Source organism: Hypanus sabinus, chromosome 6 (genome assembly GCF_030144855.1).
Source record: "Hypanus sabinus isolate sHypSab1 chromosome 6, sHypSab1.hap1, whole genome shotgun sequence".
NCBI lineage: Eukaryota > Metazoa > Chordata > Chondrichthyes > Myliobatiformes > Dasyatidae > Hypanus > Hypanus sabinus.
In genome coordinates, this window is record NC_082711.1 from 129,893,958 (window position 1) to 129,921,853 (window position 27,896).

The following is a 27,896-nucleotide window of genomic DNA, read 5'->3' on the forward strand; positions in this document are numbered from 1 at the left end:
GAAGGTTGGTGGAGTTGTGGACAGTGTAGGTCAGTGGAGTTGTGGATAGTGTGGAAGGTTGGTGGAGTTGTGGACGGTGTAGAAGGTTGGTGGAATGTGGACAGTGTAGAAGGTTGGTGGAGTTGTGGAATGTGTAGGTCAGTGGAGTTGTGGACAGTGTAGAAGGTTGGTGGAGTTGTGGAATGTGTAGGAGAGTGGAGTTGTGGACAGTGTGGAAGGTTGGTGGAGTTGTGGACAGTGTAGAAGGTTGGTGGAGTTGTGGACAGTGTGGAAGGTTGGTGGAGTTGTGGACAGTGTAGGTCAGTGGAGTTGTGGACAGTGTGGAAGGTTGGTGGAATGTGGTCAGTGTAGAAGGTTGGTGGAGTTGTGGACAGTGTAGAAGGTTGGTGGAGTTGTGGACAGTGTAGAAGGTTGGTGGAGTTGTGGACAGTGTAGAAGGTTGGTGGAATGTGGTCAGTGTAGAAGGTTGGTGGAGTTGTGGACAGTGTAGAAGGTTGGTGGAGTTGTGGACAGTGTGGAAGGTCGGTGGAGTTGTGGACAGTGTGGAAGGTTGGTGCTGTTGCGGACGGTGTGGAAGGTCGGTGGAGTTGTGGACAGTGTAGAAGGTTGGTGGAGTTGTGGACAGTGTGGAAGGTTGCTGGAGTTGTGGACAGTGTAGGTCAGTGGAGTTGTGGACAGTGTGGAAGGTTGGTGGAATGTGGTCAGTGTAGAAGGTTGGTGGAGTTGTGGACAGTGTGGAAGGTTGGTGGAGTTGTGGACAGTGTGGAAGGTTGGTGGAGTTGTGGACAGTGTAGAAGGTTGGTGGAGTTGTGGACAGTGTAGAAGGTTGGTGGAATGTGGTCAGTGTGGAAGGTTGGTGTAGTTGTGGACAGTGTAGAAGGTTGGTGGAGTTGTGGACAGTGTAGGTCAGTGGAGTTGTGGATAGTGTGGAAGGTTGGTGGAGTTGTGGACGGTGTAGAAGGTTGGTGGAATGTGGACAGTGTAGAAGGTTGGTGGAGTTGTGGAATGTGTAGGAGAGTGGAGTTGTGGACAGTGTGGAAGGTTGGTGGAGTTGTGGACAGTGTGGAAGATCGGTGGAGTTGTGGACAGTGTAGAAGGTTGGTGCTGTTGCGGACAGTGTGGAAGGTTGGTGGAGTTGTGGACAGTGTAGAAGGTTGGTGGAGTTGTGGACAGTGTGGAAGGTTGGTGGAATGTGGACAGTGTGGAAGGTTGGTGGAGTTGTGGACAGTGTAGGTCAGTGGAGTTGTGGACAGTGTGGAAGGTTGGTGGAATGTGGTCAGTGTGGAAGGTTGGTGTAGTTGTGGACAGTGTAGAAGGTTGGTGGAGTTGTGGACAGTGTAGAAGGTTGGTGGAGTTGTGGACAGTGTAGAAGGTTGGTGAGGTTGTGGAATGTGTAGGTCAGTGGAGTTGTGGACAGTGTAGAAGGTTGGTGGAGTTGTGGTCAGTGTGGAAGGTTGGTGTAGTTGCGGACAGTGTAGAAGGTTGGTGGAATGTGGTCAGTGTGGAAGGTTGGTGTAGTTGTGGACAGTGTAGAAGGTTGGTGGAGTTGTGGACAGTGTAGAAGGTTGGTGGAGTTGTGGACAGTGTGGAAGGTTGGTGGAGTTGTGGACAGTGTAGAAGGTTGGTGGAGTTGTTGAATGTGTAGGTCAGTGGAGTTGTGGACAGTGTGGAAGGTTGGTGGAGTTGTGGACAGTGTAGAAGGTTGGTGGAGTTGTGGACAGTGTGGAAGGTTGGTGGAGTTGTGGAGAGTGTAGAAGGTTGGTGGAGTTGTGGAATGTGTAGGTCAGTGGAGTTGTGGACAGTGTGGAAGGTTGGTGGAGTTGTGGACAGTGTGGAAGGTTGGTGGAGTTGTGGACAGTGTGGAAGGTTGGTTGAGTTGTGGACAGTGTAGAAGGTTGGTGGAATGTGGACAGTGTGGAAGGTCGGTGGAGTTGTGGACAGTGTAGAAGGTTGGTGGAGTTGTGGACAGTGTAGAAGGTTGGTGGAGTTGTGGACAGTGTAGAAGGTTGGTGGAGTTGTGGACAGTGTAGAAGGTTGTTGGAGTTGTGGACAGTGTAGGAGGTAGGTGGAGTTGTGGAATGTGTAGGTCGGTGGAGTTGTGGGCAGTGTGGAAGGTCGGTGGTGTTGTGGACGGTGTAGAAGGTCCGTCGAGTTGTGGACAGTGTAGAAGGTTGGTGGAATGTGGACAGCGTAGAAGGTCGGTGGAGTTTTGCACAGTGTAGAAGGTTGGTGGAGTTGTGGACAGTGTAGAAGATTGGTGGAATGTGGACAGTGCAGAAGATTGGTGGAATGTGGACAGTGTAGAAGATTGGTGGAATGTGGACAGTGTAGAAGATTGGTGGAATGTGGACAGTGTGGAAGGTCAGTGGAGTTTTGCACAGTGTAGAAGGTTGGTGGAGTAGTGGATGGTGTAGAAGGTTGGTGGAATGTGGACAGTGTAGAAGGTTGGTGGAGTTGTGGACAGTGTAGAAGGTTGGTGGAGTTGTGGGCAGTATGGAAGGTCGGTGGTGTTGTGGACGGTGTAGAAGGTCCATCGAGTTGTGGACAGTGTAGAAGGTTGGTGGAATGTGGACAGTGTGGAAGGTCAGTGGAGTTGAGGACAGTGTAGAAGGTTGGTGGAGTTGTGGACAGTGTAGAAGGTTGGTGGAGTTGTGGACAGTGTAGGTCAGTGGAGTTGTGGATAGTGTGGAATGTTGGTGGAGTTGTGGACGGTGTAGAAGGTTGGTGGAATGTGGACAGTGTAGAAGGTTGGTGGAGTTGTGGAATGTGTAGGTCAGTGGAGTTGTGGACAGTGTAGAAGGTTGGTGGAGTTGTGGAATGTGTAGGAGAGTGGAGTTGTGGACAGTGTGGAAGGTTGGTGGAGTTGTGGACAGTGTAGAAGGTTGGTGGAGTTGTGGACAGTGTGGAAGGTTGGTGGAGTTGTGGACAGTGTAGGTCAGTGGAGTTGTGGACAGTGTGGAAGGTTGGTGGAATGTGGTCAGTGTAGAAGGTTGGTGGAGTTGTGGACAGTGTAGAAGGTTGGTGGAGTTGTGGACAGTGTAGAAGGTTGGTGGAGTTGTGGACAGTGTAGAAGGTTGGTGGAATGTGGTCAGTGTAGAAGGTTGGTGGAGTTGTGGACAGTGTAGAAGGTTGGTGGAGTTGTGGACAGTGTGGAAGGTCGGTGGAGTTGTGGACAGTGTGGAAGGTTGGTGCTGTTGCGGACAGTGTGGAAGGTTGGTGGAGTTGTGGACAGTGTAGAAGGTTGGTGGAGTTGTGGACAGTGTGGAAGGTTGGTGGAGTTGTGGACAGTGTAGGTCAGTGGAGTTGTGGACAGTGTGGAAGGTTGGTGGAATGTGGTCAGTGTAGAAGGTTGATGGAGTTGTGGACAGTGTAGAAGGTTGGTGGAGTTGTGGACAGTGTAGAAGGTCGGTGGAGTTGTGGACAGTGTAGAAGGTTGGTGGAGTTGTGGACAGTGTGGAAGGTTGGTGGAGTTGTGGACAGTGTAGGTCAGTGGAGTTTTGGACAGTGTGGAAGGTTGGTGGAATGTGGTCAGTGTAGAAGGTTGGTGGAGTTGTGGACAGTGTAGAAGGTTGGTGGAGTTGTGGACAGTGTAGAAGGTTGGTGGAGTTGTGGACAGTGTAGAAGGTTGGTGGAATGTGGTCAGTGTAGAAGGTTGGTGGAATGTGGTCAGTGTAGAAGGTTGGTGGAGTTGTGGACAGTGTGGAAGTTTGGTGGAGTTGTGGACAGTGTAGGTCAGTGGAGTTGTGGACAGTGTGGAAGGTTTGTGGAATGTGGACAGTGTGGAAGGTCGGTGGAGTTGTGGACAGTGTAGAAGGTTGGTGGAGTTGTGGACAGTGTAGAAGGTTGGTGGAATGTGGTCAGTGTAGAAGGTTGGTGGAGTTGTGGACAGTGTAGAAGGTTGGTGGAGTTGTGGACAGTGTGGAAGGTCGGTGGAGTTGTGGACAGTGTGGAAGGTTGGTGCTGTTGCGGACAGTGTAGAAGGTTGGTGGAGTTGTGGACAGTGTGGAAGGTTGGTGGAGTTGTGGACAGTGTAGGTCAGTGGAGTTGTGGACAGTGTGGAAGGTTGGTGGAATGTGGTCAGTGTAGAAGGTTGGTGGAGTTGTGGACAGTGTAGAAGGTTGGTGGAGTTGTGGACAGTGTAGAAGGTTGGTGGAATGTGGGCAGTGTAGAAGGTTGGTGGAGTTGTGGACAGTGTAGAAGGTTGGTGGAGTTGTGGACAGTGTGGAAGGTCGGTGCTGTTGCGGACAGTGTGGAAGGTTGGTGGAGTTGTGGACAGTGTAGGTCAGTGGAGTTGTGGACAGTGTGGAAGGTTGGTGGAATGTGGTCAGTGTAGAAGGTTGGTGGAGTTGTGGACAGTGTAGAAGGTTGGTGGAGTTGTGGACAGTGTAGAAGGTTGGTGGAGTTGTGGACAGTGTGGAAGGTTGGTGGAGTTGTGGACAGTGTAGAAGGTTGGTGGAGTTGTGGACAGTGTAGAAGGTTGGTGGAGTTGTGGACAGTGTAGAAGGTTGGTGGAGTTGTGGACAGTGTGGAAGGTTGGTGGAGTTGTGGACAGTGTGGAAGGTTGGTGGAATGTGGTCAGTGTAGAAGGTTGGTGGAGTTGTGGACAGTGTAGAAGGTTGGTGGAGTTGTGGACAGTGTGGAAGGTTGGTGGAGTTGTGGACAGTGTAGAAGGTTGGTGGAGTTGTGGAATGTGTAGGTCAGTGGAGTTGTGGACAGTGTGGAAGGTTGGTGGAGTTGTGGACAGTGTAGAAGGTTGGTGGAGTTGTGGACAGTGTGGAAGGTTGGTGGAGTTGTGGAGAGTGTAGAAGGTTGGTGGAGTTGTGGAATGTGTAGGTCAGTGGAGTTGTGGACAGTGTGGAAGGTTGGTGGAGTTGTGGACAGTGTGGAAGGTTGGTGGAGTTGTGGACAGTGTGGAAGGTTGGTGGAGTTTTGGACAGTGTAGGTCGGTGGAGTTATGGACGGTGTGGAAGGTTGGTTGAGTTGTGGACAGTGTAGAAGGTTGGTGGAATGTGGACAGTGTGGAAGGTCGGTGGAGTTGTGGACAGAGTAGAAGGTTGGTGGAGTTGTGGACAGTGTAGAAGGTTGGTGGAGTTGTGGACAGTGTAGAAGGTTGGTGGAGTTGTGGACAGTGTAGAAGGTAGGTGGAGTTGTGGAATGTGTAGGTCGGTGGAGTTGTGGGCAGTGTGGAAGGTCGGTGGTGTTGTGGACGGTGTAGAAGGTCCGTCGAGTTGTGGACAGTGTAGAAGGTTGGTGGAATGTGGACAGCGTAGAAGGTCGGTGGAGTTTTGCACAGTGTAGAAGGTTGGTGGAGTTGTGGACAGTGTAGAAGATTGGTGGAATGTGGACAGTGCAGAAGATTGGTGGAATGTGGACAGTGTAGAAGATTGGTGGAATGTGGACAGTGTAGAAGATTGGTGGAAAGTGGACAGTCTGGAAGGTCAGTGGAGTTTTGCACAGTGTAGAAGGTTGGTGGAGTTGTGGATGGTGTAGAAGGTTGGTGGAATGTGGACAGTGTAGAAGGTTGGTGGAGTTGTGGACAGTGTAGAAGGTTGGTGGAGTTGTGGGCAGTATGGAAGGTCGGTGGTGTTGTGGACGGTGTAGAAGGTCCATCGAGTTGTGGACAGTGTAGAAGGTTGGTGGAATGTGGACAGTGTGGAAGGTCAGTGGAGTTGAGGACAGTGTAGAAGGTTGGTGGAGTTGTGGACAGTGTAGAAGGTTGGTGGAGTTGTGGACAGTGTAGGTCAGTGGAGTTGTGGATAGTGTGGAAGGTTGGTGGAGTTGTGGACGGTGTAGAAGGTTGGTGGAATGTGGACAGTGTAGAAGGTTGGTGGAGTTGTGGAATGTGTAGGTCAGTGGAGTTGTGGACAGTGTAGAAGGTTGGTGGAGTTGTGGAATGTGTAGGAGAGTGGAGTTGTGGACAGTGTGGAAGGTTGGTGGAGTTGTGGACAGTGTAGAAGGTTGGTGGAGTTGTCGACAGTGTGGAAGGTTGGTGGAGTTGTGGACAGTGTAGGTCAGTGGAGTTGTGGACAGTGTGGAAGGTTGGTGGAATGTGGTCAGTGTAGAAGGTTGGTGGAGTTGTGGACAGTGTAGAAGGTTGGTGGAGTTGTGGACAGTGTAGAAGGTTGGTGGAGTTGTGGACAGTGTAGAAGGTTGGTGGAGTTGTGGACAGTGTGGAAGGTCGGTGGAGTTGTGGACAGTGTGGAAGGTTGGTGCTGTTGCGGACGGTGTGGAAGGTCGGTGGAGTTGTAGACAGTGTAGAAGGTCGGTGGTGTTGTGGACGGTGTGGAAGGTTGGTGCTGTTGTGGACGGTGTGGAAGGTCGGTGGTGTTGTGGACAGTGTAGAAGGTTGGTGGAGTTGTGGACAGTGTAGAAGGTCGGTGGAGTTGCGGACAGTGTGGAAGGTCGGTGGTGTTGTGGACGGTGTGGAAGGTCGGTGGAGTTGTGGATGGTGTGAAAGGTATTCCAGTTGTGGAATGAGTAGGTCGGTGGAGTTGTGGACGGTGTGGAAGGTCGGTGGAGTTGCGGACAGTGTGGAAGGTCGGTGGAGTTGCGGACAGTGTGGAATGTCGGTGGTGTTGTGGACAGTGTGGAAGGTCGGTGGAGTTGCGGACAGTGTGGAGGGTCGGTGGAGTTGTGGACAGTGTGGAAGGTCGGTGGAGTTGCGGACAGTGTGGAATGTCGGTGGTGTTGTGGACAGTGTGGAAGGTTGGTGGAGTTGTGGACAGTGTGGAAGGTTGGTGGAGTTGTGGACAGTGTGGAAGGTCGGTGTAATGTGGACGGTGTGGAAGGTCGGTGGTGTTGTGGACAGTGTGGAAGGTCGGTGGAGTTGTGGACAGTGTGGAAGGTTGGTTGAGTTGTGGAATGTGTAGGTGGGTGGAATTGTGGACACTGTGGAAGGTCGGTGGTGTTGTGGACGGTGTAGAAGGTCGGTCGAGTTGTGGACAGTGTAGAAGGTTGGTGGAGTTGTGGACACTGTGGAAGGTCGGTGGTGTTGTGGACGGTGTAGAAGGTCGGTCGAGTTGTGGACAGTGTAGAAGGTTGGTGGAATGTGGACAGTGTGGAAGGTCGGTGGCGTTGTGGACAGTGTAGAAGGTCGGTGGAGTTGTGGACAGTGTAGAAGGTTGGTGGAGTTGTGGACAGTGTAGAAGGTTGGTGGAGTTGTGGACAGTGTGGGAGGTTGGTGGAGATGTGGACGGTGTAGAAGGTTGGTCGAGTTGTGGACAGTGTAGAAGGTTAGTGGAATGTGGACAGCGTAGAAGGTCGGTGGAGTTTTGCACAGTGTAGAAGGTTGGTGGAGTTGTGGACTGTGTAGAAGATTGGTGGAATGTGAACAGTGTGGAAGGTCAGTGGAGTTTTGCACAGTGTAGAAGGTTGGTGGAGTTGTGGATAGTGTAGAAGATTGGTGGAATGTGGACAGTGTGGAAGGTCAGTGGAGTTGAGGACAGTGTAGAAGGTTGGTGGAGTTGTGGACAGTGTAGAAGGTTGGTGGAGTTGTGGAATGTGTAGGTCAGTGCAGTTGTGGACAGTGTAGAAGGTTGGTGGAATGTGGACAGTGTAGAAGGTTGGTGGAGTTGTGGAATGTGTAGGTCAGTGGAGTTGTGGACTGTGTGGAAGGTTGGTGTAGTTGTGGACAGTGTAGAAGGTTGGTGGAGTTGTGGACAGTGTGGAAGGTCGGTGGAGTTATGGACGGTGTGGAAGGTTGGTGGAGTTGTGGAATGTGTAGGTCAGTGGAGTTGTGGACAGTGTGGAAGGTTGGTGGAGTTGTGGACAGTGTGGAAGGTCGGTGGAGTTATGGACGGTGTGGAAGGTTGGTGGAGTTGTGGACAGTGTAGAAGGTTGGTGGAGTTGTGGACAGTGTAGGTCAGTGGAGTTGTGGATAGTGTGGAAGGTTGGTGGAGTTGTGGACGGTGTAGAAGGTTGGTGGAATGTGGACAGTGTAGAAGGTTGGTGGAGTTGTGGAATGTGTAGGTCAGTGGAGTTGTGGACAGTGTAGAAGGTTGGTGGAGTTGTGGAATGTGTAGGAGAGTGGAGTTGTGGTCAGTGTAGAAGGTTGGTGGAATGTGGTCAGTGTAGAAGGTTGGTGGAGTTGTGGACAGTGTAGAAGGTTGGTGGAGTTGTGGACAGTGTAGAAGGTCGGTGGAGTTGTGGACAGTGTAGAAGGTTGGTGGAGTTGTGGACAGTGTGGAAGGTTGGTGGAGTTGTGGACAGTGTAGGTCAGTGGAGTTGTGGACAGTGTGGAAGGTTGGTGGAATGTGGTCAGTGTAGAAGGTTGGTGGAGTTGTGGACAGTGTAGAAGGTTGGTGGAATGTGGACAGTGTGGAAGGTCGGTGGAGTTGTGGACAGTGTAGAAGGTTGGTGGAGTTGTGGACAGTGTAGAAGGTTGGTGGAATGTGGTCAGTGTAGAAGGTTGGTGGAGTTGTGGACAGTGTGGAAGGTTGGTGGAGTTGTGGACAGTGTAGGTCAGTGGAGTTGTGGACAGTGTGGAAGGTTGGTGGAATGTGGTCAGTGTAGAAGGTTGGTGGAGTTGTGGACAGTGTAGAAGGTTGGTGGAGTTGTGGACAGTGTAGGTCAGTGGAGTTGTGGACAGTGTGGAAGGTTGGTGGAATGTGGTCAGTGTAGAAGGTTGGTGGAGTTGTGGACAGTGTAGAAGGTTGGTGGAGTTGTGGACAGTGTAGAAGGTTGGTGGAGTTGTGGACAGTGTAGAAGGTTGGTGGAATGTGGTCAGTGTAGAAGGTTGGTGGAATGTGGTCAGTGTAGAAGGTTGGTGGAGTTGTGGACAGTGTGGAAGTTTGGTGGAGTTGTGGACAGTGTAGGTCAGTGGAGTTGTGGACAGTGTGGAAGGTTGGTGGAATGTGGACAGTGTGGAAGGTCGGTGGAGTTGTGGACAGTGTAGAAGGTTGGTGGAGTTGTGGACAGTGTAGAAGGTTGGTGGAATGTGGTCAGTGTAGAAGGTTGGTGGAGTTGTGGACAGTGTGGAAGGTTGATGGAGTTGTGGACAGTGTAGGTCAGTGGAGTTGTGGACAGTGTGGAAGGTTGGTGGAATGTGGTCAGTGTAGAAGGTTGGTGGAGTTGTGGACAGTGTAGAAGGTTGGTGGAGTTGTGGACAGTGTAGAAGGTTGGTGGAGTTGTGGACAGTGTAGAAGGTTGGTGGGATGTGGTCAGTGTAGAAGGTTGGTGGAATGTGGTCAGTGTAGAAGGTTGGTGGAGTTGTGGACAGTGTGGAAGTTTGGTGGAGTTGTGGACAGTGTAGGTCAGTGGAGTTGTGGATAGTGTGGAAGGTTGGTGGAGTTGTGGACGGTGTAGAAGGTTGGTGGAATGTGGACAGTGTAGAAGGTTGGTGGAGTTGTGGAATGTGTAGGTCAGTGGAGTTGTGGACAGTGTAGAAGGTTGGTGGAGTTGTGGAATGTGTAGGAAAGTGGAGTTGTGGACAGTGTGGAAGGTTGGTGGAGTTGTGGACAGTGTAGAAGGTTGGTGGAGTTGTGGACAGTGTGGAAGGTTGGTGGAGTTGTGGACAGTGTAGGTCAGTGGAGTTGTGGACAGTGTGGAAGGTTGGTGGAATGTGGTCAGTGTAGAAGGTTGGTGGAGTTGTGGACAGTGTAGAAGGTTGGTGGAGTTGTGGACAGTGTAGAAGGTTGGTGGAGTTGTGGACAGTGTAGAAGGTTGGTGGAGTTGTGGACAGTGTAGAAGGTTGGTGGAGTTGTGGACAGTGTAGAAGGTTGGTGGAATGTGGACAGTGTGGAAGGTCGGTGGAGTTGTGGACAGTGTAGAAGGTGGGTGGAGTTGTGGACAGTGTAGAAGGTTGGTGGAATGTGGTCAGTGTAGAAGGTTGGTGGAGTTGTGGACAGTGTGGAAGGTTGGTGGAGTTGTGGACAGTGTAGGTCAGTGGAGTTGTGGACAGTGTGGAAGGTTGGTGGAATGTGGTCAGTGTAGAAGGTTGGTGGAGTTGTGGACAGTGTAGAAGGTTGGTGGAGTTGTGGACAGTGTAGAAGGTTGGTGGAGTTGTGGACAGTGTAGAAGGTTGGTGGAATGTGGTCAGTGTAGAAGGTTGGTGGAATGTGGTCAGTGTAGAAGGTTGGTGGAGTTGTGGACAGTGTGGAAGTTTGGTGGAGTTGTGGACAGTGTAGGTCAGTGGAGTTGTGGATAGTGTGGAAGGTTGGTGGAGTTGTGGACGGTGTAGAAGGTTGGTGGAATGTGGACAGTGTAGAAGGTTGGTGGAGTTGTGGAATGTGTAGGCCAGTGGAGTTGTGGACAGTGTAGAAGGTTGGTGGAGTTGTGGAATGTGTAGGAGAGTGGAGTTGTTGACAGTGTGGAAGGTTGGTGGAGTTGTGGACAGTGTAGATGGTTGGTGGAGTTGTGGACAGTGTGGAAGGTTGGTGGAGTTGTGGACAGTGTAGGTCAGTGGAGTTGTGGACAGTGTGGAAGGTTGGTGGAATGTGGTCAGTGTAGAAGGTTGGTGGAGTTGTGGACAGTGTAGAAGGTTGGTGGAGTTGTGGACAGTGTAGAAGGTTGGTGGAGTTGTGGACAGTGTAGAAGGTTGGTGGAGTTGTGGACAGTGTGGAAGGTCGGTGGAGTTGTGGACAGTGTGGAAGGTTGGTGCTGTTGCGGACGGTGTGGAAGGTCGGTGGAGTTGTGGACAGTGTAGAAGGTCGGTGGTGTTGTGGACGGTGTGGAAGGTTGGTGCTGTTGTGGACGGTGTGGAAGGTCGGTGGTGTTGTGGACAGTGTAGAAGGTTGGTGGAGTTGTGGACAGTGTAGAAGGTCGGTGGAGTTGCGGACAGTGTGGAAGGTCGGTGGTGTTGTGGACGGTGTGGAAGGTCGGTGGAGTTGTGGATGGTGTGAAAGGTATTCCAGTTGTGGAATGAGTAGGCCGGTGGAGTTGTGGACGGTGTGGAAGGTCGGTGGAGTTGCGGACAGTGGGGAAGGTCGGTGGAGTTGCGGACAGTGTGGAATGTCGGTGGTGTTGTGGACAGTGTGGAAGGTCGGTGGAGTTGCGGACAGTGTGGAGGGTCGGTGGAGTTGTGGACAGTGTGGAAGGTCGGTGGAGTTGCGGACAGTGTGGAATGTCGGTGGTGTTGTGGACAGTGTGGAAGGTTGGTGGAGTTGTGGACAGTGTGGAAGGTTGGTGATGTTGTGGACAGTGTGGAAGGTCGGTGTAATGTGGACGGTGTGGAAGGTCGGTGGTGTTGTGGACAGTGTGGAAGGTCGGTGGAGTTGTGGACAGTGTGGAAGGTTGGTTGAGTTGTGGAATGTGTAGGTCGGTGGAATTGTGGACACTGTGGAAGGTCGGTGGTGTTGTGGACGGTGTAGAAGGTCGGTCGAGTTGTGGACAGTGTAGAAGGTTGGTGGAGTTGTGGACACTGTGGAAGGTCGGTGGTGTTGTGGACGGTGTAGAAGGTCGGTCGAGTTGTGGACAGTGTAGAAGGTTGGTGGAATGTGGACAGTGTGGAAGGTCGGTGGCGTTGTGGACAGTGTAGAAGGTCGGTGGAGTTGTGGACAGTGTAGAAGGTTGGTGGAGTTGTGGACAGTGTAGAAGGTTGGTGGAGTTGTGGACAGTGTGGGAGGTTGGTGGAGATGTGGACGGTGTAGAAGGTTGGTCGAGTTGTGGACAGTGTAGAAGGTTAGTGGAATGTGGACAGCGTAGAAGGTCGGTGGAGTTTTGCACAGTGTAGAAGGTTGGTGGAGTTGTGGACTGTGTAGAAGATTGGTGGAATGTGAACAGTGTGGAAGGTCAGTGGAGTTTTGCACAGTGTAGAAGGTTGGTGGAGTTGTGGATAGTGTAGAAGATTGGTGGAATGTGGACAGTGTGGAAGGTCAGTGGAGTTGAGGACAGTGTAGAAGGTTGGTGGAGTTGTGGACAGTGTAGAAGGTTGGTGGAGTTGTGGAATGTGTAGGTCAGTGCAGTTGTGGACAGTGTAGAAGGTTGGTGGAATGTGGACAGTGTAGAAGGTTGGTGGAGTTGTGGAATGTGTAGGTCAGTGGAGTTGTGGACTGTGTGGAAGGTTGGTGTAGTTGTGGACAGTGTAGAAGGTTGGTGGAGTTGTGGACGGTGTGGAAGGTCGGTGGAGTTATGGACGGTGTGGAAGGTTGGTGGAGTTGTGGAATGTGTAGGTCAGTGGAGTTGTGGACAGTGTGGAAGGTTGGTGGAGTTGTGGACAGTGTGGAAGGTCGGTGGAGTTATGGACGGTGTGGAAGGTTGGTGGAGTTGTGGACAGTGTAGAAGGTTGGTGGAGTTGTGGACAGTGTAGGTCAGTGGAGTTGTGGATAGTGTGGAAGGTTGGTGGAGTTGTGGACGGTGCAGAAGGTTGGTGGAATGTGGACAGTGTAGAAGGTTGGTGGAGTTGTGGAATGTGTAGGTCAGTGGAGTTGTGGACAGTGTAGAAGGTTGGTGGAGTTGTGGAATGTGTAGGTCAGTGGAGTTGTGGACAGTGTAGAAGGTTGGTGGAGTTGTGGAATGTGTAGGTCAGTGGAGTTGTGGACAGTGTAGAAGGTTGGTGGAATGTGGACAGTGTAGAAGGTTGGTGGAGTTGTGGAATGTGTAGGTCAGTGGAGTTGTGGACAGTGTGGAAGGTTGGTGGAGTTGTGGACAGTGTAGAAGGTTGGTGGAGTTGTGGACAGTGTGGAAGGTTGGTGGAGTTGTGGACAGTGTAGAAGGTTGGTGGAGTTGTGGAATGTGTAGGTCAGTGGAGTTGTGGACAGTGTGGAAGGTTGGTGGAGTTGTGGACAGTGTAGAAGGTTGGTGGAGTTGTGGACAGTGTAGAAGGTTGGTGGAGTTGTGGAATGTGTAGGTCAGTGGAGTTGTGGACCGTGTGGAAGGTTGGTGGAGTTGTGGACAGTGTAGAAGGTTGGTGGAGTTGTGGACAGTGTGGAAGGTTGGTGGAGTTGTGGACAGTGTAGGTCAGTGGAGTTGTGGACAGTGTGGAAGGTTGGTTGAGTTGTGGACAGTGTAGAAGGTTGGTGGAATGTGGACAGTGTGGAAGGTCGGTGGAGTTGTGGACAGTGTAGAAGGTTGGTGGAGTTGTGGACAGTGTAGAAGGTTGGTGGAGTTGTGGACAGTGTAGAAGGTTGGTGGAGTTGTGGACAGTGTAGAAGGTTGGTGGAGTTGTGGACAGTGTGGAAGGTTGGTGGAGTTGTGGAATGTGTAGGTCGGTGGAGTTGTGGGCAGTGTGGAAGGTCGGTGGAGTTGTGGGCAGTGTGGAAGGTCGGTGGTGTTGTGGACGGTGTAGTAGGTCGGTGGAGTTGTGGACAGTGTAGAAGGTTGGTGGAATGTGGACAGTGTGGAAGGTCAGTGGAGTTGAGGATAGTGTAGAAGGTTGGTGGAGTTGTGGACAGTGTAGAAGGTTGGTGGAGTTGTGGACAGTGTAGGTCAGTGGAGTTGTGGATAGTGTGTAAGGTTGGTGGAGTTGTGGACGGTGTAGAAGGTTGGTGGAATGTGGACAGTGTAGAAGGTTGGTGGAGTCGTGGAATGTGTAGGTCAGTGGAGTTGTGGACAGTGTGGAAGGTTGGTGGAGTTGTGGACAGTGTAGAAGGTTGGTGGAGTTGTGGACAGTGTGGAAGGTTGGTGGAGTTGTGGACAGTGTGGAAGGTTGGTGGAGTTGTGGACAGTGTAGGTCAGTGTAGTTGTGGACAGTGTGGAAGGTTGGTTGAGTTGTGGACAGTGTAGAAGGTTGGTGGAGTTGTGGACAGTGTAGAAGGTTGGTGGAGTTGTGGAATGTGTAGGTCAGTGGAGTTGTGGACCGTGTGGAAGGTTGGTGGAGTTGTGGACAGTGTAGAAGGTTGGTGGAGTTGTGGACAGTGTGGAAGGTTGGTGGAGTTGTGGACAGTGTAGGTCAGTGGAGTTGTGGACCGTGTAGAAGGTTGGTGGAGTTGTGGACAGTGTAGAAGGTTGGTGGAGTTGTGGAATGTGTAGGTCAGTGGAGTTGTGGACAGTGTAGAAGGTTTGTGGAATCTGGACAGCGTAGAAGGTCGGTGGAGTTTTGCACAGTGTAGAAGGTTGGTGGAGTTGTGGACTGTGTAGAAGATTGGTGGAATGTGAACAGTGTGGAAGGTCAGTGGAGTTTTGCACAGTGTAGAAGGTTGGTGGAGTTGTGGATAGTGTAGAAGATTGGTGGAATGTGGACAGTGTGGAAGGTCAGTGGAGTTGAGGACAGTGTAGAAGGTTGGTGGAGTTGTGGAATGTGTAGGTCAGTGGAGTTGTGGACAGTGTAGAAGGTTGGTGGAGTTGTGGACAGTGTAGAAGGTTGGTGGAGTTGTGGACAGTGTAGAAGGTAGGTGGAGTTGTGGAATGTGTAGGTCGGTGGAGTTGTGGGCAGTGTGGAAGGTCGGTGGAGTTGTGGACGGTGTAGAAGGTCCGTCGAGTTGTGGACAGTGTAGAAGGTTTGTGGAATGTGGACAGCGTAGAAGGTCGGTGGAGTTTTGCACAGTGTAGAAGGTTGGTGGAGTTGTGGACTGTGTAGAAGATTGGTGGAATGTGAACAGTGTGGAAGGTCAGTGGAGTTTTGCACAGTGTAGAAGGTTGGTGGAGTTGTGGATAGTGTAGAAGATTGGTGGAATGTGGACTGTGTGGAAGGTCAGTGGAGTTGAGGACAGTGTAGAAGGTTGGTGGAGTTGTGGAATGTGTAGGTCAGTGGAGTTGTGGACAGTGTAGAAGGTTGGTGGAGTTGTGGAATGTGTAGGTCAGTGGAGTTGTGGACAGTGTAGAAGGTTGGTGGAATGTGGACAGTGTAGAAGGTTGGTGGAGTTGTGGAATGTGTAGGTCAGTGGAGTTGTGGACAGTGTGGAAGGTTGGTGGAGTTGTGGACAGTGTAGAAGGTTGGTGGAGTTGTGGACAGTGTGGAAGGTTGGTGGAGTTGTGGACATTGTAGAAGGTTGGTGGAGTTGTGGAATGTGTAGGTCAGTGGAGTTGTGGACAGTGTGGAAGGTTGGTGGAGTTGTGGACAGTGTAGAAGGTTGGTGGAGTTGTGGACAGTGTAGAAGGTTGGTGGAGTTGTGGAATGTGTAGGTCAGTGGAGTTGTGGACCGTGTGGAAGGTTGGTGGAGTTGTGGACAGTGTAGAAGGTTGGTGGAGTTGTGGACAGTGTGGAAGGTTGGTGGAGTTGTGGACAGTGTAGGTCAGTGGAGTTGTGGACAGTGTGGAAGGTTGGTTGAGTTGTGGACAGTGTAGAAGGTTGGTGGAATGTGGACAGTGTGGAAGGTCGGTGGAGTTGTGGACAGTGTAGAAGGTTGGTGGAGTTGTGGACAGTGTAGAAGGTTGGTGGAGTTGTGGACAGTGTAGAAGGTTGGTGGAGTTGTGGACAGTGTAGAAGGTTGGTGGAGTTGTGGACAGTGTGGAAGGTTGGTGGAGTTGTGGAATGTGTAGGTCGGTGGAGTTGTGGGCAGTGTGGAAGGTCGGTGGAGTTGTGGGCAGTGTGGAAGGTCGGTGGTGTTGTGGACGGTGTAGAAGGTCGGTGGAGTTGTGGACAGTGTAGAAGGTTGGTGGAATGTGGACAGTGTGGAAGGTCAGTGGAGTTGAGGATAGTGTAGAAGGTTGGTGGAGTTGTGGACAGTGTAGAAGGTTGGTGGAGTTGTGGACAGTGTAGGTCAGTGGAGTTGTGGATAGTGTGTAAGGTTGGTGGAGTTGTGGACGGTGTAGAAGGTTGGTGGAATGTGGACAGTGTAGAAGGTTGGTGGAGTCGTGGAATGTGTAGGTCAGTGGAGTTGTGGACAGTGTGGAAGGTTGGTGGAGTTGTGGACAGTGTAGAAGGTTGGTGGAGTTGTGGACAGTGTGGAAGGTTGGTGGAGTTGTGGACAGTGTGGAAGGTTGGTGGAGTTGTGGACAGTGTAGGTCAGTGTAGTTGTGGACAGTGTGGAAGGTTGGTTGAGTTGTGGACAGTGTAGAAGGTTGGTGGAGTTGTGGACAGTGTAGAAGGTTGGTGGAGTTGTGGAATGTGTAGGTCAGTGGAGTTGTGGACCGTGTGGAAGGTTGGTGGAGTTGTGGACAGTGTAGAAGGTTGGTGGAGTTGTGGACAGTGTGGAAGGTTGGTGGAGTTGTGGACAGTGTAGGTCAGTGGAGTTGTGGACAGTGTGGAAGGTTGGTTGAGTTGTGGACAGTGTAGAAGGTTGGTGGAATGTGGACAGTGTGGAAGGTCGGTGGAGTTGTGGACAGTGTAGAAGGTTGGTGGAGTTGTGGACAGTGTAGAAGGTTGGTGGAGTTGTGGACAGTGTGGAAGGTTGGTGGAGTTGTGGAATGTGTAGGTCGGTGGAGTTGTGGACAGTGTGGAAGGTCGGTGGTGATGTGGACGGTGTAGAAGGTCCGTCGAGTTGTGGACAGTGTAGAAGGTTGGTGGAATGTGGACAGTGTAGAAGATTGGTGGAATGTGGACAGTGTGGAAGGTCAGTGGAGTTTTGCACAGTGTAGAAGGTTGGTGGAGTTGTGGACAGTGTAGAAGATTGGTGGAATGTGGACAGTGTAGAAGGTCAGTGGAGTTGAGGACAGTGTAGAAGGTTGGTGGAGTTGTGGACAGTGTAGAAGGTTGGTGGAGTTGTGGAATGTGTAGGTCAGTGGAGTTGTGGATAGTGTGGAAGGTTGGTGGAGTTGTGGATGGTGTAGAAGGTTGGTGGAATGTGGACAGTGTAGAAGGTTGGTGGAGTTGTGGACAGTGTGGAAGGTTGGTGGAGTTGTGGGCAGTGTGGAAGGTCGGTGGTGTTGTGGACGGTGTAGAAGGTCCATCGAGTTGTGGACAGTGTAGAAGGTTGGTGGAATGTGGACAGTGTGGAAGGTCAGTGGAGTTGAGGATAGTGTAGAAGGTTGGTGGAGTTGTGGACAGTGTAGAAGGTTGGTGGAGTTGTGGACAGTGTAGGTCAGTGGAGTTGTGGATAGTGTGTAAGGTTGGTGGAGTTGTGGACGGTGTAGAAGGTTGGTGGAGTTGTGGAATGTGTAGGTCAGTGGAGTTGTGGACAGTGTGGAAGGTTGGTGGAGTTGTGGACAGTGTAGAAGGTTGGTGGAGTTGTGGACAGTGTGGAAGGTTGGTGGAGTTGTGGACAGTGTGGAAGGTTGGTGGAGTTGTGGACAGTGTAGGTCAGTGTAGTTGTGGACAGTGTGGAAGGTTGGTTGAGTTGTGGACAGTGTGGAAGGTTGGTGGAGTTGTGGAATGTGTGGAAGGTCGGTGGTGTTGTGGACGGTGTACAAGGTCGGTGGAGTTGTGGACAGTGTAGAAGGTCGGTGGAGTTTTGCACAGTGTAGAAGGTTGGTGGAATGTGGACAGTGTGGAAGGTTGGTGGAGTTGTGGACAGTGTGGAAGGTTGGTGGAGTTGTGGACAGTGTGGAAGGTTGGTGGAGTTGTGGACATTGTAGAAGGTTGGTGGAGTTGTGGACAGTGTAGAAGGTTGGTGGAGTTGTGGAATGTGTAGGTCAGTGGAGTTATGGACAGTGTAGAAGGTTGGTGGAATATGGACAGTGTAGAAGGTTGCCTTAGGTTAGAATGGACATGGACAGGATGCAGATCTGGACTGAGAAGTAGCAGATAGAGATCAATGCAGGAAGGTGTGATGTTAGACCACACATGGAGTATGGCATTCAGTTCTGGTTGCCTCATGATGGGATGGATAGAAGCTATCGAGAGAGTACCAAGGAGATTTACCAGGACACTGCCTGGATTAGAGAGCATCTCCTATTAGGATAGGTTGAGCGAGCTTGGGCTTTTCTCTTTGGAGAGTCTGGACAGAGCTGTACAACAGAAGAGACATATACTATATCTAATGGATAGCCAAGGAGCTTTTCCCAGTGCAGAGCTGACTAGTAAAAGCGGACAGAACTCTAAGCTGATGGGGGCGTGTCAGAGATATTCTGAGTGGTGGGTGTGCTGAACACCTCGCCAGGGGTGGCGGTAGAAGAAACTTTAAAAACTCTTAGATAAGCTCATGGATGATAGAAAAATGCAGAGCTGTGTAGGAAGGAAGGTTTAAATTAATCTTAGAGTTAAAAAGTCTGGCACAACATCATGGGCTGAATGGCCTGGACTGTGCTGTGTTCCATGTTCACACCATTGGGTTGTAGACTGCCCAGGTAGAACACTAGGTCTTGTCTCTCCAGTTTATCCTGGATTGAAGGAGGCAACAGGGTGATCTTATTGAGGTTTATAGACTGAGGTAAAGATCAAATAGATTGTCAGGTTTTTTTTCTGCAGGGTAGGGAAGTTTGAAAACTAGAGTACACAAGTTTATGGTGAGAGGGGGAAGGTTTAAAGGGGAGCTGAGGGGTGCATTTTTCACACAGGATGCTGAGTGTATGGAATGAGCTGCCAGAGGAAGTGGTAGAGGTGGGTACAATGATAACAGTTTCATGGATCGGAGAGGTTTAGAGTGATGTGTGCTGAACATAGGCAAATGATATAGGCGTCTTGGTTAGCATGAACAAAATAGGCCAAGGGTCTGTTCTGTGCTGCACAATGCTGTGAATTTATGAAATGCAGGATGTAACTGGCTGGATGCTTTCCCCGGCTGGATTGTCTAGAATTGGGGTCATACTCCCAAAAAGTATCAGTTTTGAAGCATGAGCTCTGCTTCTTTACCCACAGAAGCTGCCTGATGAGCTGGGTGTTTCTGGCATTTTGTATTTTTGTTTCAGATTTTCAGCAGCTGTTTCTTTTATGTTTGATTCATCAAAATACGGAGTCAGCGAGTTGGCCACTCAATCTTAAAATGGGTGGTTTCTTCACCGGGGGCTGGTGAATTGTTGGGATTGTCCACACTCACTGAGTGTGTTTGAGCAGCACTCAGGAGAGTTTGCATGTGATTGAGGAAAGGGGTGCCCAGATAAAAAAACGAACGTTGAGTGCTGGCCCAGGCATATGAGGTCAGAGGCCTCCTGCAGCTTCTGTTTCTGGTATTCTTGGAGCCAGTGGCCATGACCAGAGGGTCAGATCTGTGCAGCAACATAACAACTTTCTGTCGGCATAAATCTGAATGTATCGCTTCAGTTTCTCCTGAGATCACCGCCACGCGCTCAGTCTGATCGGCAGTCTCATTTTAAATCATTAATGAATTTACAAAACCTCTTTGAATTCCTAACTTCTTCATTCAGTATAATTTTTTCCCGTTATTATCCATGTAGAGTCAAATCCCAGGCTGTTTCCTTTGCGTATGTAACATTGCCCTTCACAGGCCGAATGGGCAGCTGGTAGAGTCTGTTACTGTTTGCAGGGGGGGGGGGGGGTCAATGACTGCTGACCCTGGGGAAGCGTGCTGGAAACCTGGGAGTGTGACAGCAAGTCACCGTGTGTGCCGACAGACTCTGAGGCAGCGGGGAGTAAATCCATCCAGCAAAGACAATGGAGTAAAAATAACTTGGGCGACTCTAAGCTGCCGTCCCACTATTTCAGAGAAATATGGCTAACTCGGCCCAAGTACCTTCAGCACATTCCTTGATTAGGTGATGTGATGACCTGCTTACTTGTAAATGGTAGAGTGCTGGTTGAGTGCTGCTCCAACAATTCATCATCCTCACCATCTGGGTCAAAGCAGCCTGTTTGGTTGGCACTCCAACTCTGAAACATTTGTTGCCTGAATCAGCAGCAGGTAGTATAAACCATTGCCAGTTCCTCCTCTGTTCCACTCCAGCAGCACTTCCCAACTGGCAGCATCGATACCAAGGTCAAGGGCAGCTCTCCCTCTCTCCTCTGCTATCATCACCCCCACCAACCCCGACCATGCTGTTGGCACACGTTGTTAGATTGTCAGAGTTTTCAGCAGTGGAAGGCAAGCAGCCTGCCAGATAATTAGCTAACCAGCTAGGTTCCAATGTGGAAATTAGAAATAGAAAGTGCAGCAAACACTCGGGTGCTCAGGAGACAGAGACAGTCAACATTTCAGGAGTAGGGCCCTTTGACAGAAACAAAAAATAGAGAGGAAACAAATATAATTTTTAAATGCAGAGAAGGTTGGGGTGGGATGACTGATGGATAGAAGAGGGGGGATCTATCTCTGGTAAATTAACATTTTATATAAAAACATCAGGTAATGCAGGTGCCCCCCCCCCACCTCCATCAGCAGTTTCTCGATAGCGATGGAGATGGACTTGTTATGTACAGGTGTTACGCACAGTCCATGAAACGGTGTAAGTGATTGTCCTGGACATTTTTATTGTGATCACAAAACCCTGTTGGACATTAGTAGTGTCGAACACTGCGAGTCCAGTTCACTGGAGAGACTGACAGCGGGGGAACTGCACCGCCCTGGTTGTTGTGTAGACCAGGGCTTTATGTAACGATGTCCCCTGTTGCAGCTGCCCATGAGAGGAGATGCCAGAGGTGATGTGGCAAAGACCAGAGGCCTGTGTTCATGTTAGAATCCATTCTGGGTGGGGGGCTGTCCCTTCAGTGTTCACTTGGTGCTGTCCTGTCACTTGCTGCGTGGAAGACCAGCTGAACCTGGACAAGATCCTATGTACCATCAGTCTATAAGCCATGCCACTCAGGGACCTGGGCTGTATGAACTTCATGTGCTTTAAGTGCTCTGTGTTGGGAACATTGGCCCAACAGGAATGCTGTTTTGCTTGGCTCCATTCATGTATGGTTGAAAGACAGTTAAACATGAATTCGCAGTGACGAGCCCATTTTAACAAACTCAGGAGGAGCTCCGAAGGTCACAGAGCATCTATGGAAAGGACTGTAGAGTTGAGGTTTCGGTCTGAGGCCCTTTATCGGGACTGGAGAGCAAAAGGAAAGAAACCAGACTAGGAAAGTCTGGGATGGAGGAACGAGTACTGCTAGAAGATGGAGGGTGAAGGGAGGTGGGGGCGTGGGAGAGTGGGGAATGAAGTGAGAAGCTGGGACGGAGGAACGAGTACTGATAGAAGATGGAGGGTGAAGGGAGGTGGGGGGCGTGGGAGAGTGGGGAATGAAGTGAGAAGCTGGGACGGAGGAACGAGTACTGATAGAAGATGGAAGGTGAAGGGAGGTGGGGGGCGTGGGAGAGTGGGGAATGAAGTGAGAAGCTGGGACGGAGGAACGAGTACTGATAGAAGATGGAGGGTGAAGGGAGGTGGGGGCGTGGGAGAGTGGGGAATGAAGTGAGAAGCTGGGATGTGATAGATGGGAAAGAGAAAAGACTGAAGGAGCAATCTGATCAGAGTGGACCATGGGAGAATTAAATCCACAGGCAACTGGGTTATCCCTGCAGACAGAGGACAGGTACTTGGCAAAGTGGTCACCTAGTCTACTTAGTTTAATTCCCTCTATATTGGTGAGACCTGGTGTGGACAAGGAGCTACCTTGCTGACCATCTGTGCTTTGTCTGTCCTCGGCCTCTTCTGCTGCTGGGGCAAGTCCAAATGGAAACTGGGGGAGCAGTCCTTTGTATTCCCCTGGGCAGTCTAATAGCTGATTGCACAAACATTGAATCCTGCCATTTCAGATAATCTGCTCTATCTCTTGTCCCTTTTCTCCTCCCGATCTTTCCAGTTCCTCTTACACCCACCCCTGCTCCCAAGCTCTCCCAACCCCGCACACTCCTTCTGCCCATGGGTTCTCTTACCCCACTGTTCCCATATCCCTTGTGCATTTCTCTCCTGTCAAATTCCACCTCCAGCAGCCCCTCGTGGCCTCCCGAGCATCTCCAAGCTTCTGTCGATATCTCCTCGCTTTCCTCCTCACATGTATCCACCTATCAATTGCCGGCTCAAACCGAAACCCTCTCCCTGCTCTCTTTCCCTGACTCTCTCCTCCGCCTGTCCAGGTGAAGGATCTGCTGTTCGCAGACTCTCTCCTACGCCTGACAGTCCAGGTGAAGGATCTGCTGTCTACATACTCCCTTCTCCACCTGTCAGTCCGGGTAAAGGATCTGCTGTCCACAGACTCTGTCCGCCTGTCAGTCCAGGTGAAGGATCTGCTGTCCACAGACGCTGTCCTCCACCTGTCAGTCCGGGTAAAGGATCTGCTGTCCACAGACTCTGTCCTCCACCTGTCAGTCCGGGTAAAGGATCTGCTGTCCACAGACTCTCTCCTCCACCTGTCAGTCCGGGTGAAGGATCTGCTGTCCACAGACTCTGTCCTCCACCTGTCAGTCCGGGTAAAGAATCTGCTGTCCACAGACTCCTTCCTCCCTATGTCAGTCCAGGTGAAGGATGTGCTGTCCACAGACTCTCTCCACCACCTGTCAGTCCAGGTGAAGGATCTGCTGTCCACAGACTCTGTCCTCCACCTGTCAGTCTGGGTGAAGGATCTGCTGTCCACAGACTCTGTCCTCCGCCTGTCAGTCCGGGTGAAGGATCTGCTGTTCACAGACTCTGTCCTCCACCTGTCAGTCCGGGTAAAGGATCTGCTGTTCAAAGACTCCCTCCTCCACCTGTCAGTCCGGGTGAAGGATCTGCTGTCGACAGACTCTGTCCTCCACCTGTCAGTCCGGGTGAAGGATCTGCTGTCGACAGACTCTGTCCTCCACCTGTCAGTCCGGGTGAAGGATCTGCTGTCCACAGACTCTGTCCTCCACCTGTCAGTCCGGGTGAAGGATCTGCTGTCGACAGACTCTGTCCTCCACCTGTCAGTCCAGGTAAAGGATCTGCTGTCCACAGATGCTGTCCTCCACCTGTCAGTCCGGGTAAAGGATCTGCTGTCCACAGACTCTGTCCTCCGCCTGTCAGTCCAGGTGAAGGATCTGCTGTCCACAGACTCTGTCCTCCGCCTGTCAGTCCGGGTAAAGGATCTGCTGTTCAAAGACTCCCTCCTCCACCTGTCAGTCTGGGTGAAGGATCTGCTGTCCACAGACTCCATCCTCTGCCTGTCAGTCCGGGTGAAGGATCTGCTGTTCAAAGACTCCCTCCTCCACCTGTCAGTCCGGGTGAAGGATCTGCTGTCCACAGACTCTGTCCTCCGCCTGTCAGTCCAGGTGAAGGATCTGCTGTCCACAGACTCTGTCCTCCGCCTGTCAGTCCAGGTGAAGGATCTGCTGTCCACAGACTCTGTCCTCCGCCTGTCAGTCCAGGTGAAGGATCTGCTGTCCACAGACTCTGTCCTCCGCCTGTCAGTCCAGGTGAAGGATCTGCTGTCCACAGACTCTGTCCTCCGCCTGTCAGTCCAGGTGAAGGATCTGCTGTCCACAGACTCTGTCCTCCGCCTGTCAGTCCGGGTAAAGGATCTGCTGTTCAAAGACTCCCTCCTCCACCTGTCAGTCCAGGTGAAGGATCTGCTGTCCACAGACTCTGTCCTCCGCCTGTCAGTCCAGGTGAAGGATCTGCTGTCCACAGACTCTGTCCTCCGCCTGTCTGTCCGGGTAAAGGATCTGCTGTTCAAAGACTCCCTCCTCCACCTGTCAGTCCGGGTGAAGGATCAGCTGTCCACAGACTCCCTCCTCTGCCTGTCAGTCCAGGTGAAGGATCTGCTGTCCACAGACTCTGTCCGCCTGTCAGTCCAGGTGAAGTATCTGCTGTCCACAGACTCTGTCCTCCGCCTGTCAGTCCAGGTGAAGGATCTGCTGTCCACAGACTCTGTCCTCCGCCTGTCAGTCCGGGTAAAGGATCTGCTGTTCAAAGACTCCCTCCTCCACCTGTCAGTCCGGGTGAAGGATCTGCTGTCTACAGATTCCTTCCTCCACCTGTCCGTCCGGGTGAAGGATCTGCTGTTCACAGACTCTGTCCTCCACCTGTCAGTCCGGGTGAAGGATCTGCTGTCCACAGACTCCATCCTCCGCCTGTCAGTCCAGGTGAAGGATCTGCTGTCCACAGTCACCCTCCTCCGCCTGTCATTCCAGGTGAAGGATCTGCTGTCCACAGACTCCCTCCTCCCCCTATCAGTCCGGGTGAAGGATCTGCTGTTCACAGACTCTCTCCTCCACCTGTCAGTCCAGGTGAAGGATCTGCTGTCCACAGACTCCGTCCTCCACCTGTCAGTCCGGGTGAAGGATCTGCTGTCCACAGACTCTGTCCTCCCCCTGTCAGTCCGGGTGAAGGATCTGCTGTCCACAGACCCTCCTCCCCCTGTCTGTCCATGTGAAGGATCTGCTGCCACAGACTCTGTCCTCCGCCTGTCATTCCGGGTGAAGGATCTGCTGTCTGCAGACTCTCTCCTCCGCCTGACAGTCTATGTGAAGGATCTGCTGTCCGCAGACTCCCTCCTCTACCTGTCAGTCTGGGTGAAGGATCTGCTGTCCACAGATTCCTTCCTCCACCTGTCAGTCTGGGTGAAGGATCTTCTGTCCGCAGACTCTCTCCTCCGCCTGTCGGTCCGGGTGAATGGTCTCCAATGGAAACATTCCCTGTCCATTTCCTTCCACAAATGCTGCCTGACCTGCAAATTCCTCCAGTACATAGTTTGTTGCCATGGATGTTTGGAATATGGGAGGAGATCAGACCACCCAGATCTGAGAATAGTATCAGCACCAAGTGGGCTTTGAATTGTTCTGTTTTGCCTGGGAACTTGCTGTCTGCTCAACATGCAGCAAGTGTTTGTTGCTATTATTACAGTGTACACAGGGATCTCCGCAAATTCTAAAGTACCATAGTGTACTCTCTTTAAACTGGATGGTCCTGTCTGTTTTCGAGAGAGTTTGTAAGAAAGCTAGTTACCATGGGGAATGCTCACCATGAATAACAATACAAACTGATTATCTAGCTTCAAAACTCTGTGCTTCCAAGCACTCGTCAAGGTAGCCAGCTGATCAAACTTGTCTGGGGAAGGTGGAGATCATCAGGGAAGATGGGATGGAAGAAGTAGTGGTTATAAGGATGCCAAGAATAGCAGGTAAGGAAAGATGGGAGAGGATGCAGAATGAGCAGAGAATGTGGTGGCAAGAGGCAGGGAAACTAATGATCTTTCAACAACGTCAGCCACATGGGTTACAGCGGAGCTTCAAGACAGACATCTCAGAAAGTAAATTGGGGGTGACACAAGCCATGTCTCTTCTTACCTCTTTGGCATGGTAGGAAGGACAACATGAATAACCTTCTACCCTTGTCTCTGGAAGAAATCAAAGTGAAGTATGTCCCCAGTCTCACTCAATGCACAGTACTCAGGAGGGGAAACAGACGTTCTCTTACCCCACAACGTACACAAGCACAATCAGCTGGATCAGTCGAAAAATAAGTCCAATCCTCTTGTCTCTCAGAGCTATCATCCGAGGGGTTTTATATTCAAACAAAAAATCAGACAAATTCTTGACCAGTTCGTCGGATCCCATCTTTTTCGAGAGGAGAGGAGAACTCACACTTAGGCTCAAGGCTAGAAACATCACTTCCACAAATCTGTCTTCAATTCATTGCTGATAGCTCATTTAACACAGGGGGCGGAGCCTGTTAACAAAGATATTTCAGCACTAACAAGTACTTTCACATCATTTAAGACCAGCTCCATAAAAGTTAAATATGGGCCCACTTTTTAACCCTCTGTGATCAGTTCCTTCCCATCAGAAAAAGCATAGGCCAGTTTTTATTTGTTTTGCTTTTGGAATGTGAAAAACAGGCAAAGCACAGAGAGAAAGGCAGGAGTGGATAATCACCTGACAGGCAGGAGATTGCTCCACCTTTGGGAAAATACACCACTTTCCTGCACTTCCTCCATTTCCCTCAGACCCAGAATCCTATCCATCTCTAGTTTGGATATGTTAGTGGCTGAACCTCCACGGCCTCTTGGGAAGAGAACTCCAAGAATTCCCTGCAGGCAGAGTGCAGACATCTTTTCTCATCTCAGCCCTGGATGATACGCCTCTTATTTTGAGAATGCAGTTCTGATTCCTGACCCCTTGGGGAATTCCCAAACCTGTATACGCACTGCCAACCTGCTGAAGGACTTTGAACTTTTCAATAGCATCACCTCTCATTCTGTTAAACTCTAGAGAGTTCAGACCCAGTTTGTTTAATCTCTCCTTGCGGGACAAAACCCTTCAGTCTGTGAATCAGTCTGCAGCATTCTCAGGATTGCAAGTATATCCTTCCCTTGGTCGGGAGACCGGACACAATATTCTAAATGCTTTCTTACCAGGACTCAATGTTATTTCAAGAAGGTAGTTCTACTTCTGAGTCAGACTCTTCTGCCCAATAAGCCCTTGCTCTACCTACATGCTAACTTTCAAGCACAGCCAGATCCCTCTGACCAAAAACACTTCCTACTTATGTGGATGACCTCACAGCTTTCTACATTTTATTCCATCTGACAATCCCTGGTCCATTCAGTCACTTCAAAACACATAATTACATCATAACAGGAGCAGGAGTAGACCACTGAGCTGTCAGATCCTGCTTCTCCATTCTAGCTATGAAATCTCACACCACTGCCCTAGGCTTTCACCCTAATATCCAGGACTTCGCCAGTCTCTGATTTGAACATGCTCATGGTCTGAACCTCCGTAGACTCACCACATCTTGCTCTCTTCATTTCAGTCATAACAAGTCAAATATATGGCCCCCTAGTTCCAGTCTCCTCTGCCATGGAACCAATCTGAAGCCTGTTGAGCTCCAGGACTTTAGTAAATTTCAATTAAGTCCCCTCTGATTCTTCTGGGATTTGCGATTACAATCCTGGTCTCTCCTCACAGGGTAAGCCCTTCAGCCACGGAATCAGTCTTCACTGCATTCACTCTACATCCTTCCTGAGGTAAGAGATCAAAAGTGTCCACAGTTCTCCAGCTGTGCGCTCACCATAGCCTGTGCAAGTACAACAAGGCTTTCTACTGTAATGTGCTGGCTTCGCTCATTAAAGGCTGCAAATCAACCTTCCTAATTCTTGATGAACTGCCTGTTGGCCTTCAGCCATCTACATATAAGTACCTCAGGTCCCCTATGGACACTGACACTGTCTGCTCTCTCACCCTTCTACAATAATCTGCTGATTTCCACACCAAGGTCGTGACCTGTTATATTCCACTGGCCTCTAATGTCCACATTCCTTTGAAATCACTTTGTATCTCCTTGCCATGCTCACATTCCCATCTCAAAGGAAGAAGGTCCTTGCCCAAATCATTGCTATAGACTTTGAATACCCAGGGTTCAGCTCAACATCAGAGGTCATGTAGTAAGTGCAGTCTGAGATGGATATGTTTATTTCTACTTTTTCTGCCCAGCAGCCATTTCTCAATCAGTGTTGCCCCAGTTCCACATGCCCTGACATTGTTCCCTTATCCCCTGCAACAAAAGCCTTCCAGAGATCCAAGTGCACCACTTTCCTGGCCATTTCCACTAGGCATGTCCTCAAAGATTCGTCAAACATGGTTGTCCTCTCCAAGTTGCTCACTCCTTCTCCGGCATTCTGTCTTCCATCTGTGGCTCGCGATGCCCGGAGTGGCTCATCCTCTGAACCAGCCTCTCCTTCGCCAGCCTTCTCACTCTTTTCGGTAACAGCTCACCACAAATTTGCTTCAGAAACGATGTTATAAGTAACATTCTTTGTCGAATCTCCTTGCCTTGTGATTTATCAGAAAGCTGTTGCACATCTTCAGTAGTGCCAACTCAAACCAGAGTTTTATGGATAGTTTACAGGAAAAATTATATTGGAGAGTGAAGAAATAGGAGCAAAATTAGACAAATAAGGCTGGAGATAACAGAGTGACTGAGCACTTGGAAGAAATGAAAATGAGGCAACAGAAAAATGTAAAGCCACAAGGCTTCCAGGGCCTGGTGAGATGTAACTCAAGGGTTTGAAGCATGTGACCAGGGAGAGAGGAGATGGATTAGTGGGCTCCAGAAGCCCACTACTCCAGAAGAGCTCACACAGACTTGGGTGGTAGCAGGTAAAGTGAGAAGGGAAGGAGAAAATGGTAAATCACAGACCATTGGCCTGATTTCAGTTCCTGAGGATTGGAGGGCAGCTAATGTTATCCCACTTTTGAAGAAAAGAGGGAGAGAGAAAACAGGGAATTATAGATCAGTTAGCCTGACATCAGTGGTGGGGAAGATGCTGGAGTCAATTATAAAAGATGAAATAACAGCACATTTGGATA

General features: G+C 50.6%; 1 protein-coding gene across 1 annotated transcript in view; it reads right to left on the minus strand.

Annotated features, from left to right (window-relative positions):
* p2rx1 (purinergic receptor P2X, ligand-gated ion channel, 1) overlaps positions 1-25,142 on the minus strand; it is a 102,653-nt gene extending 77,511 nt beyond the window's left edge. The window contains exon 1 of the mRNA XM_059971485.1: positions 25,003-25,142. Within this exon, the coding sequence (XP_059827468.1) occupies positions 25,003-25,142 (140 nt within the window). The remainder of the gene's footprint in view (positions 1-25,002) is intronic.
* Positions 25,143-27,896: the final 2,754 nt, after the last annotated feature.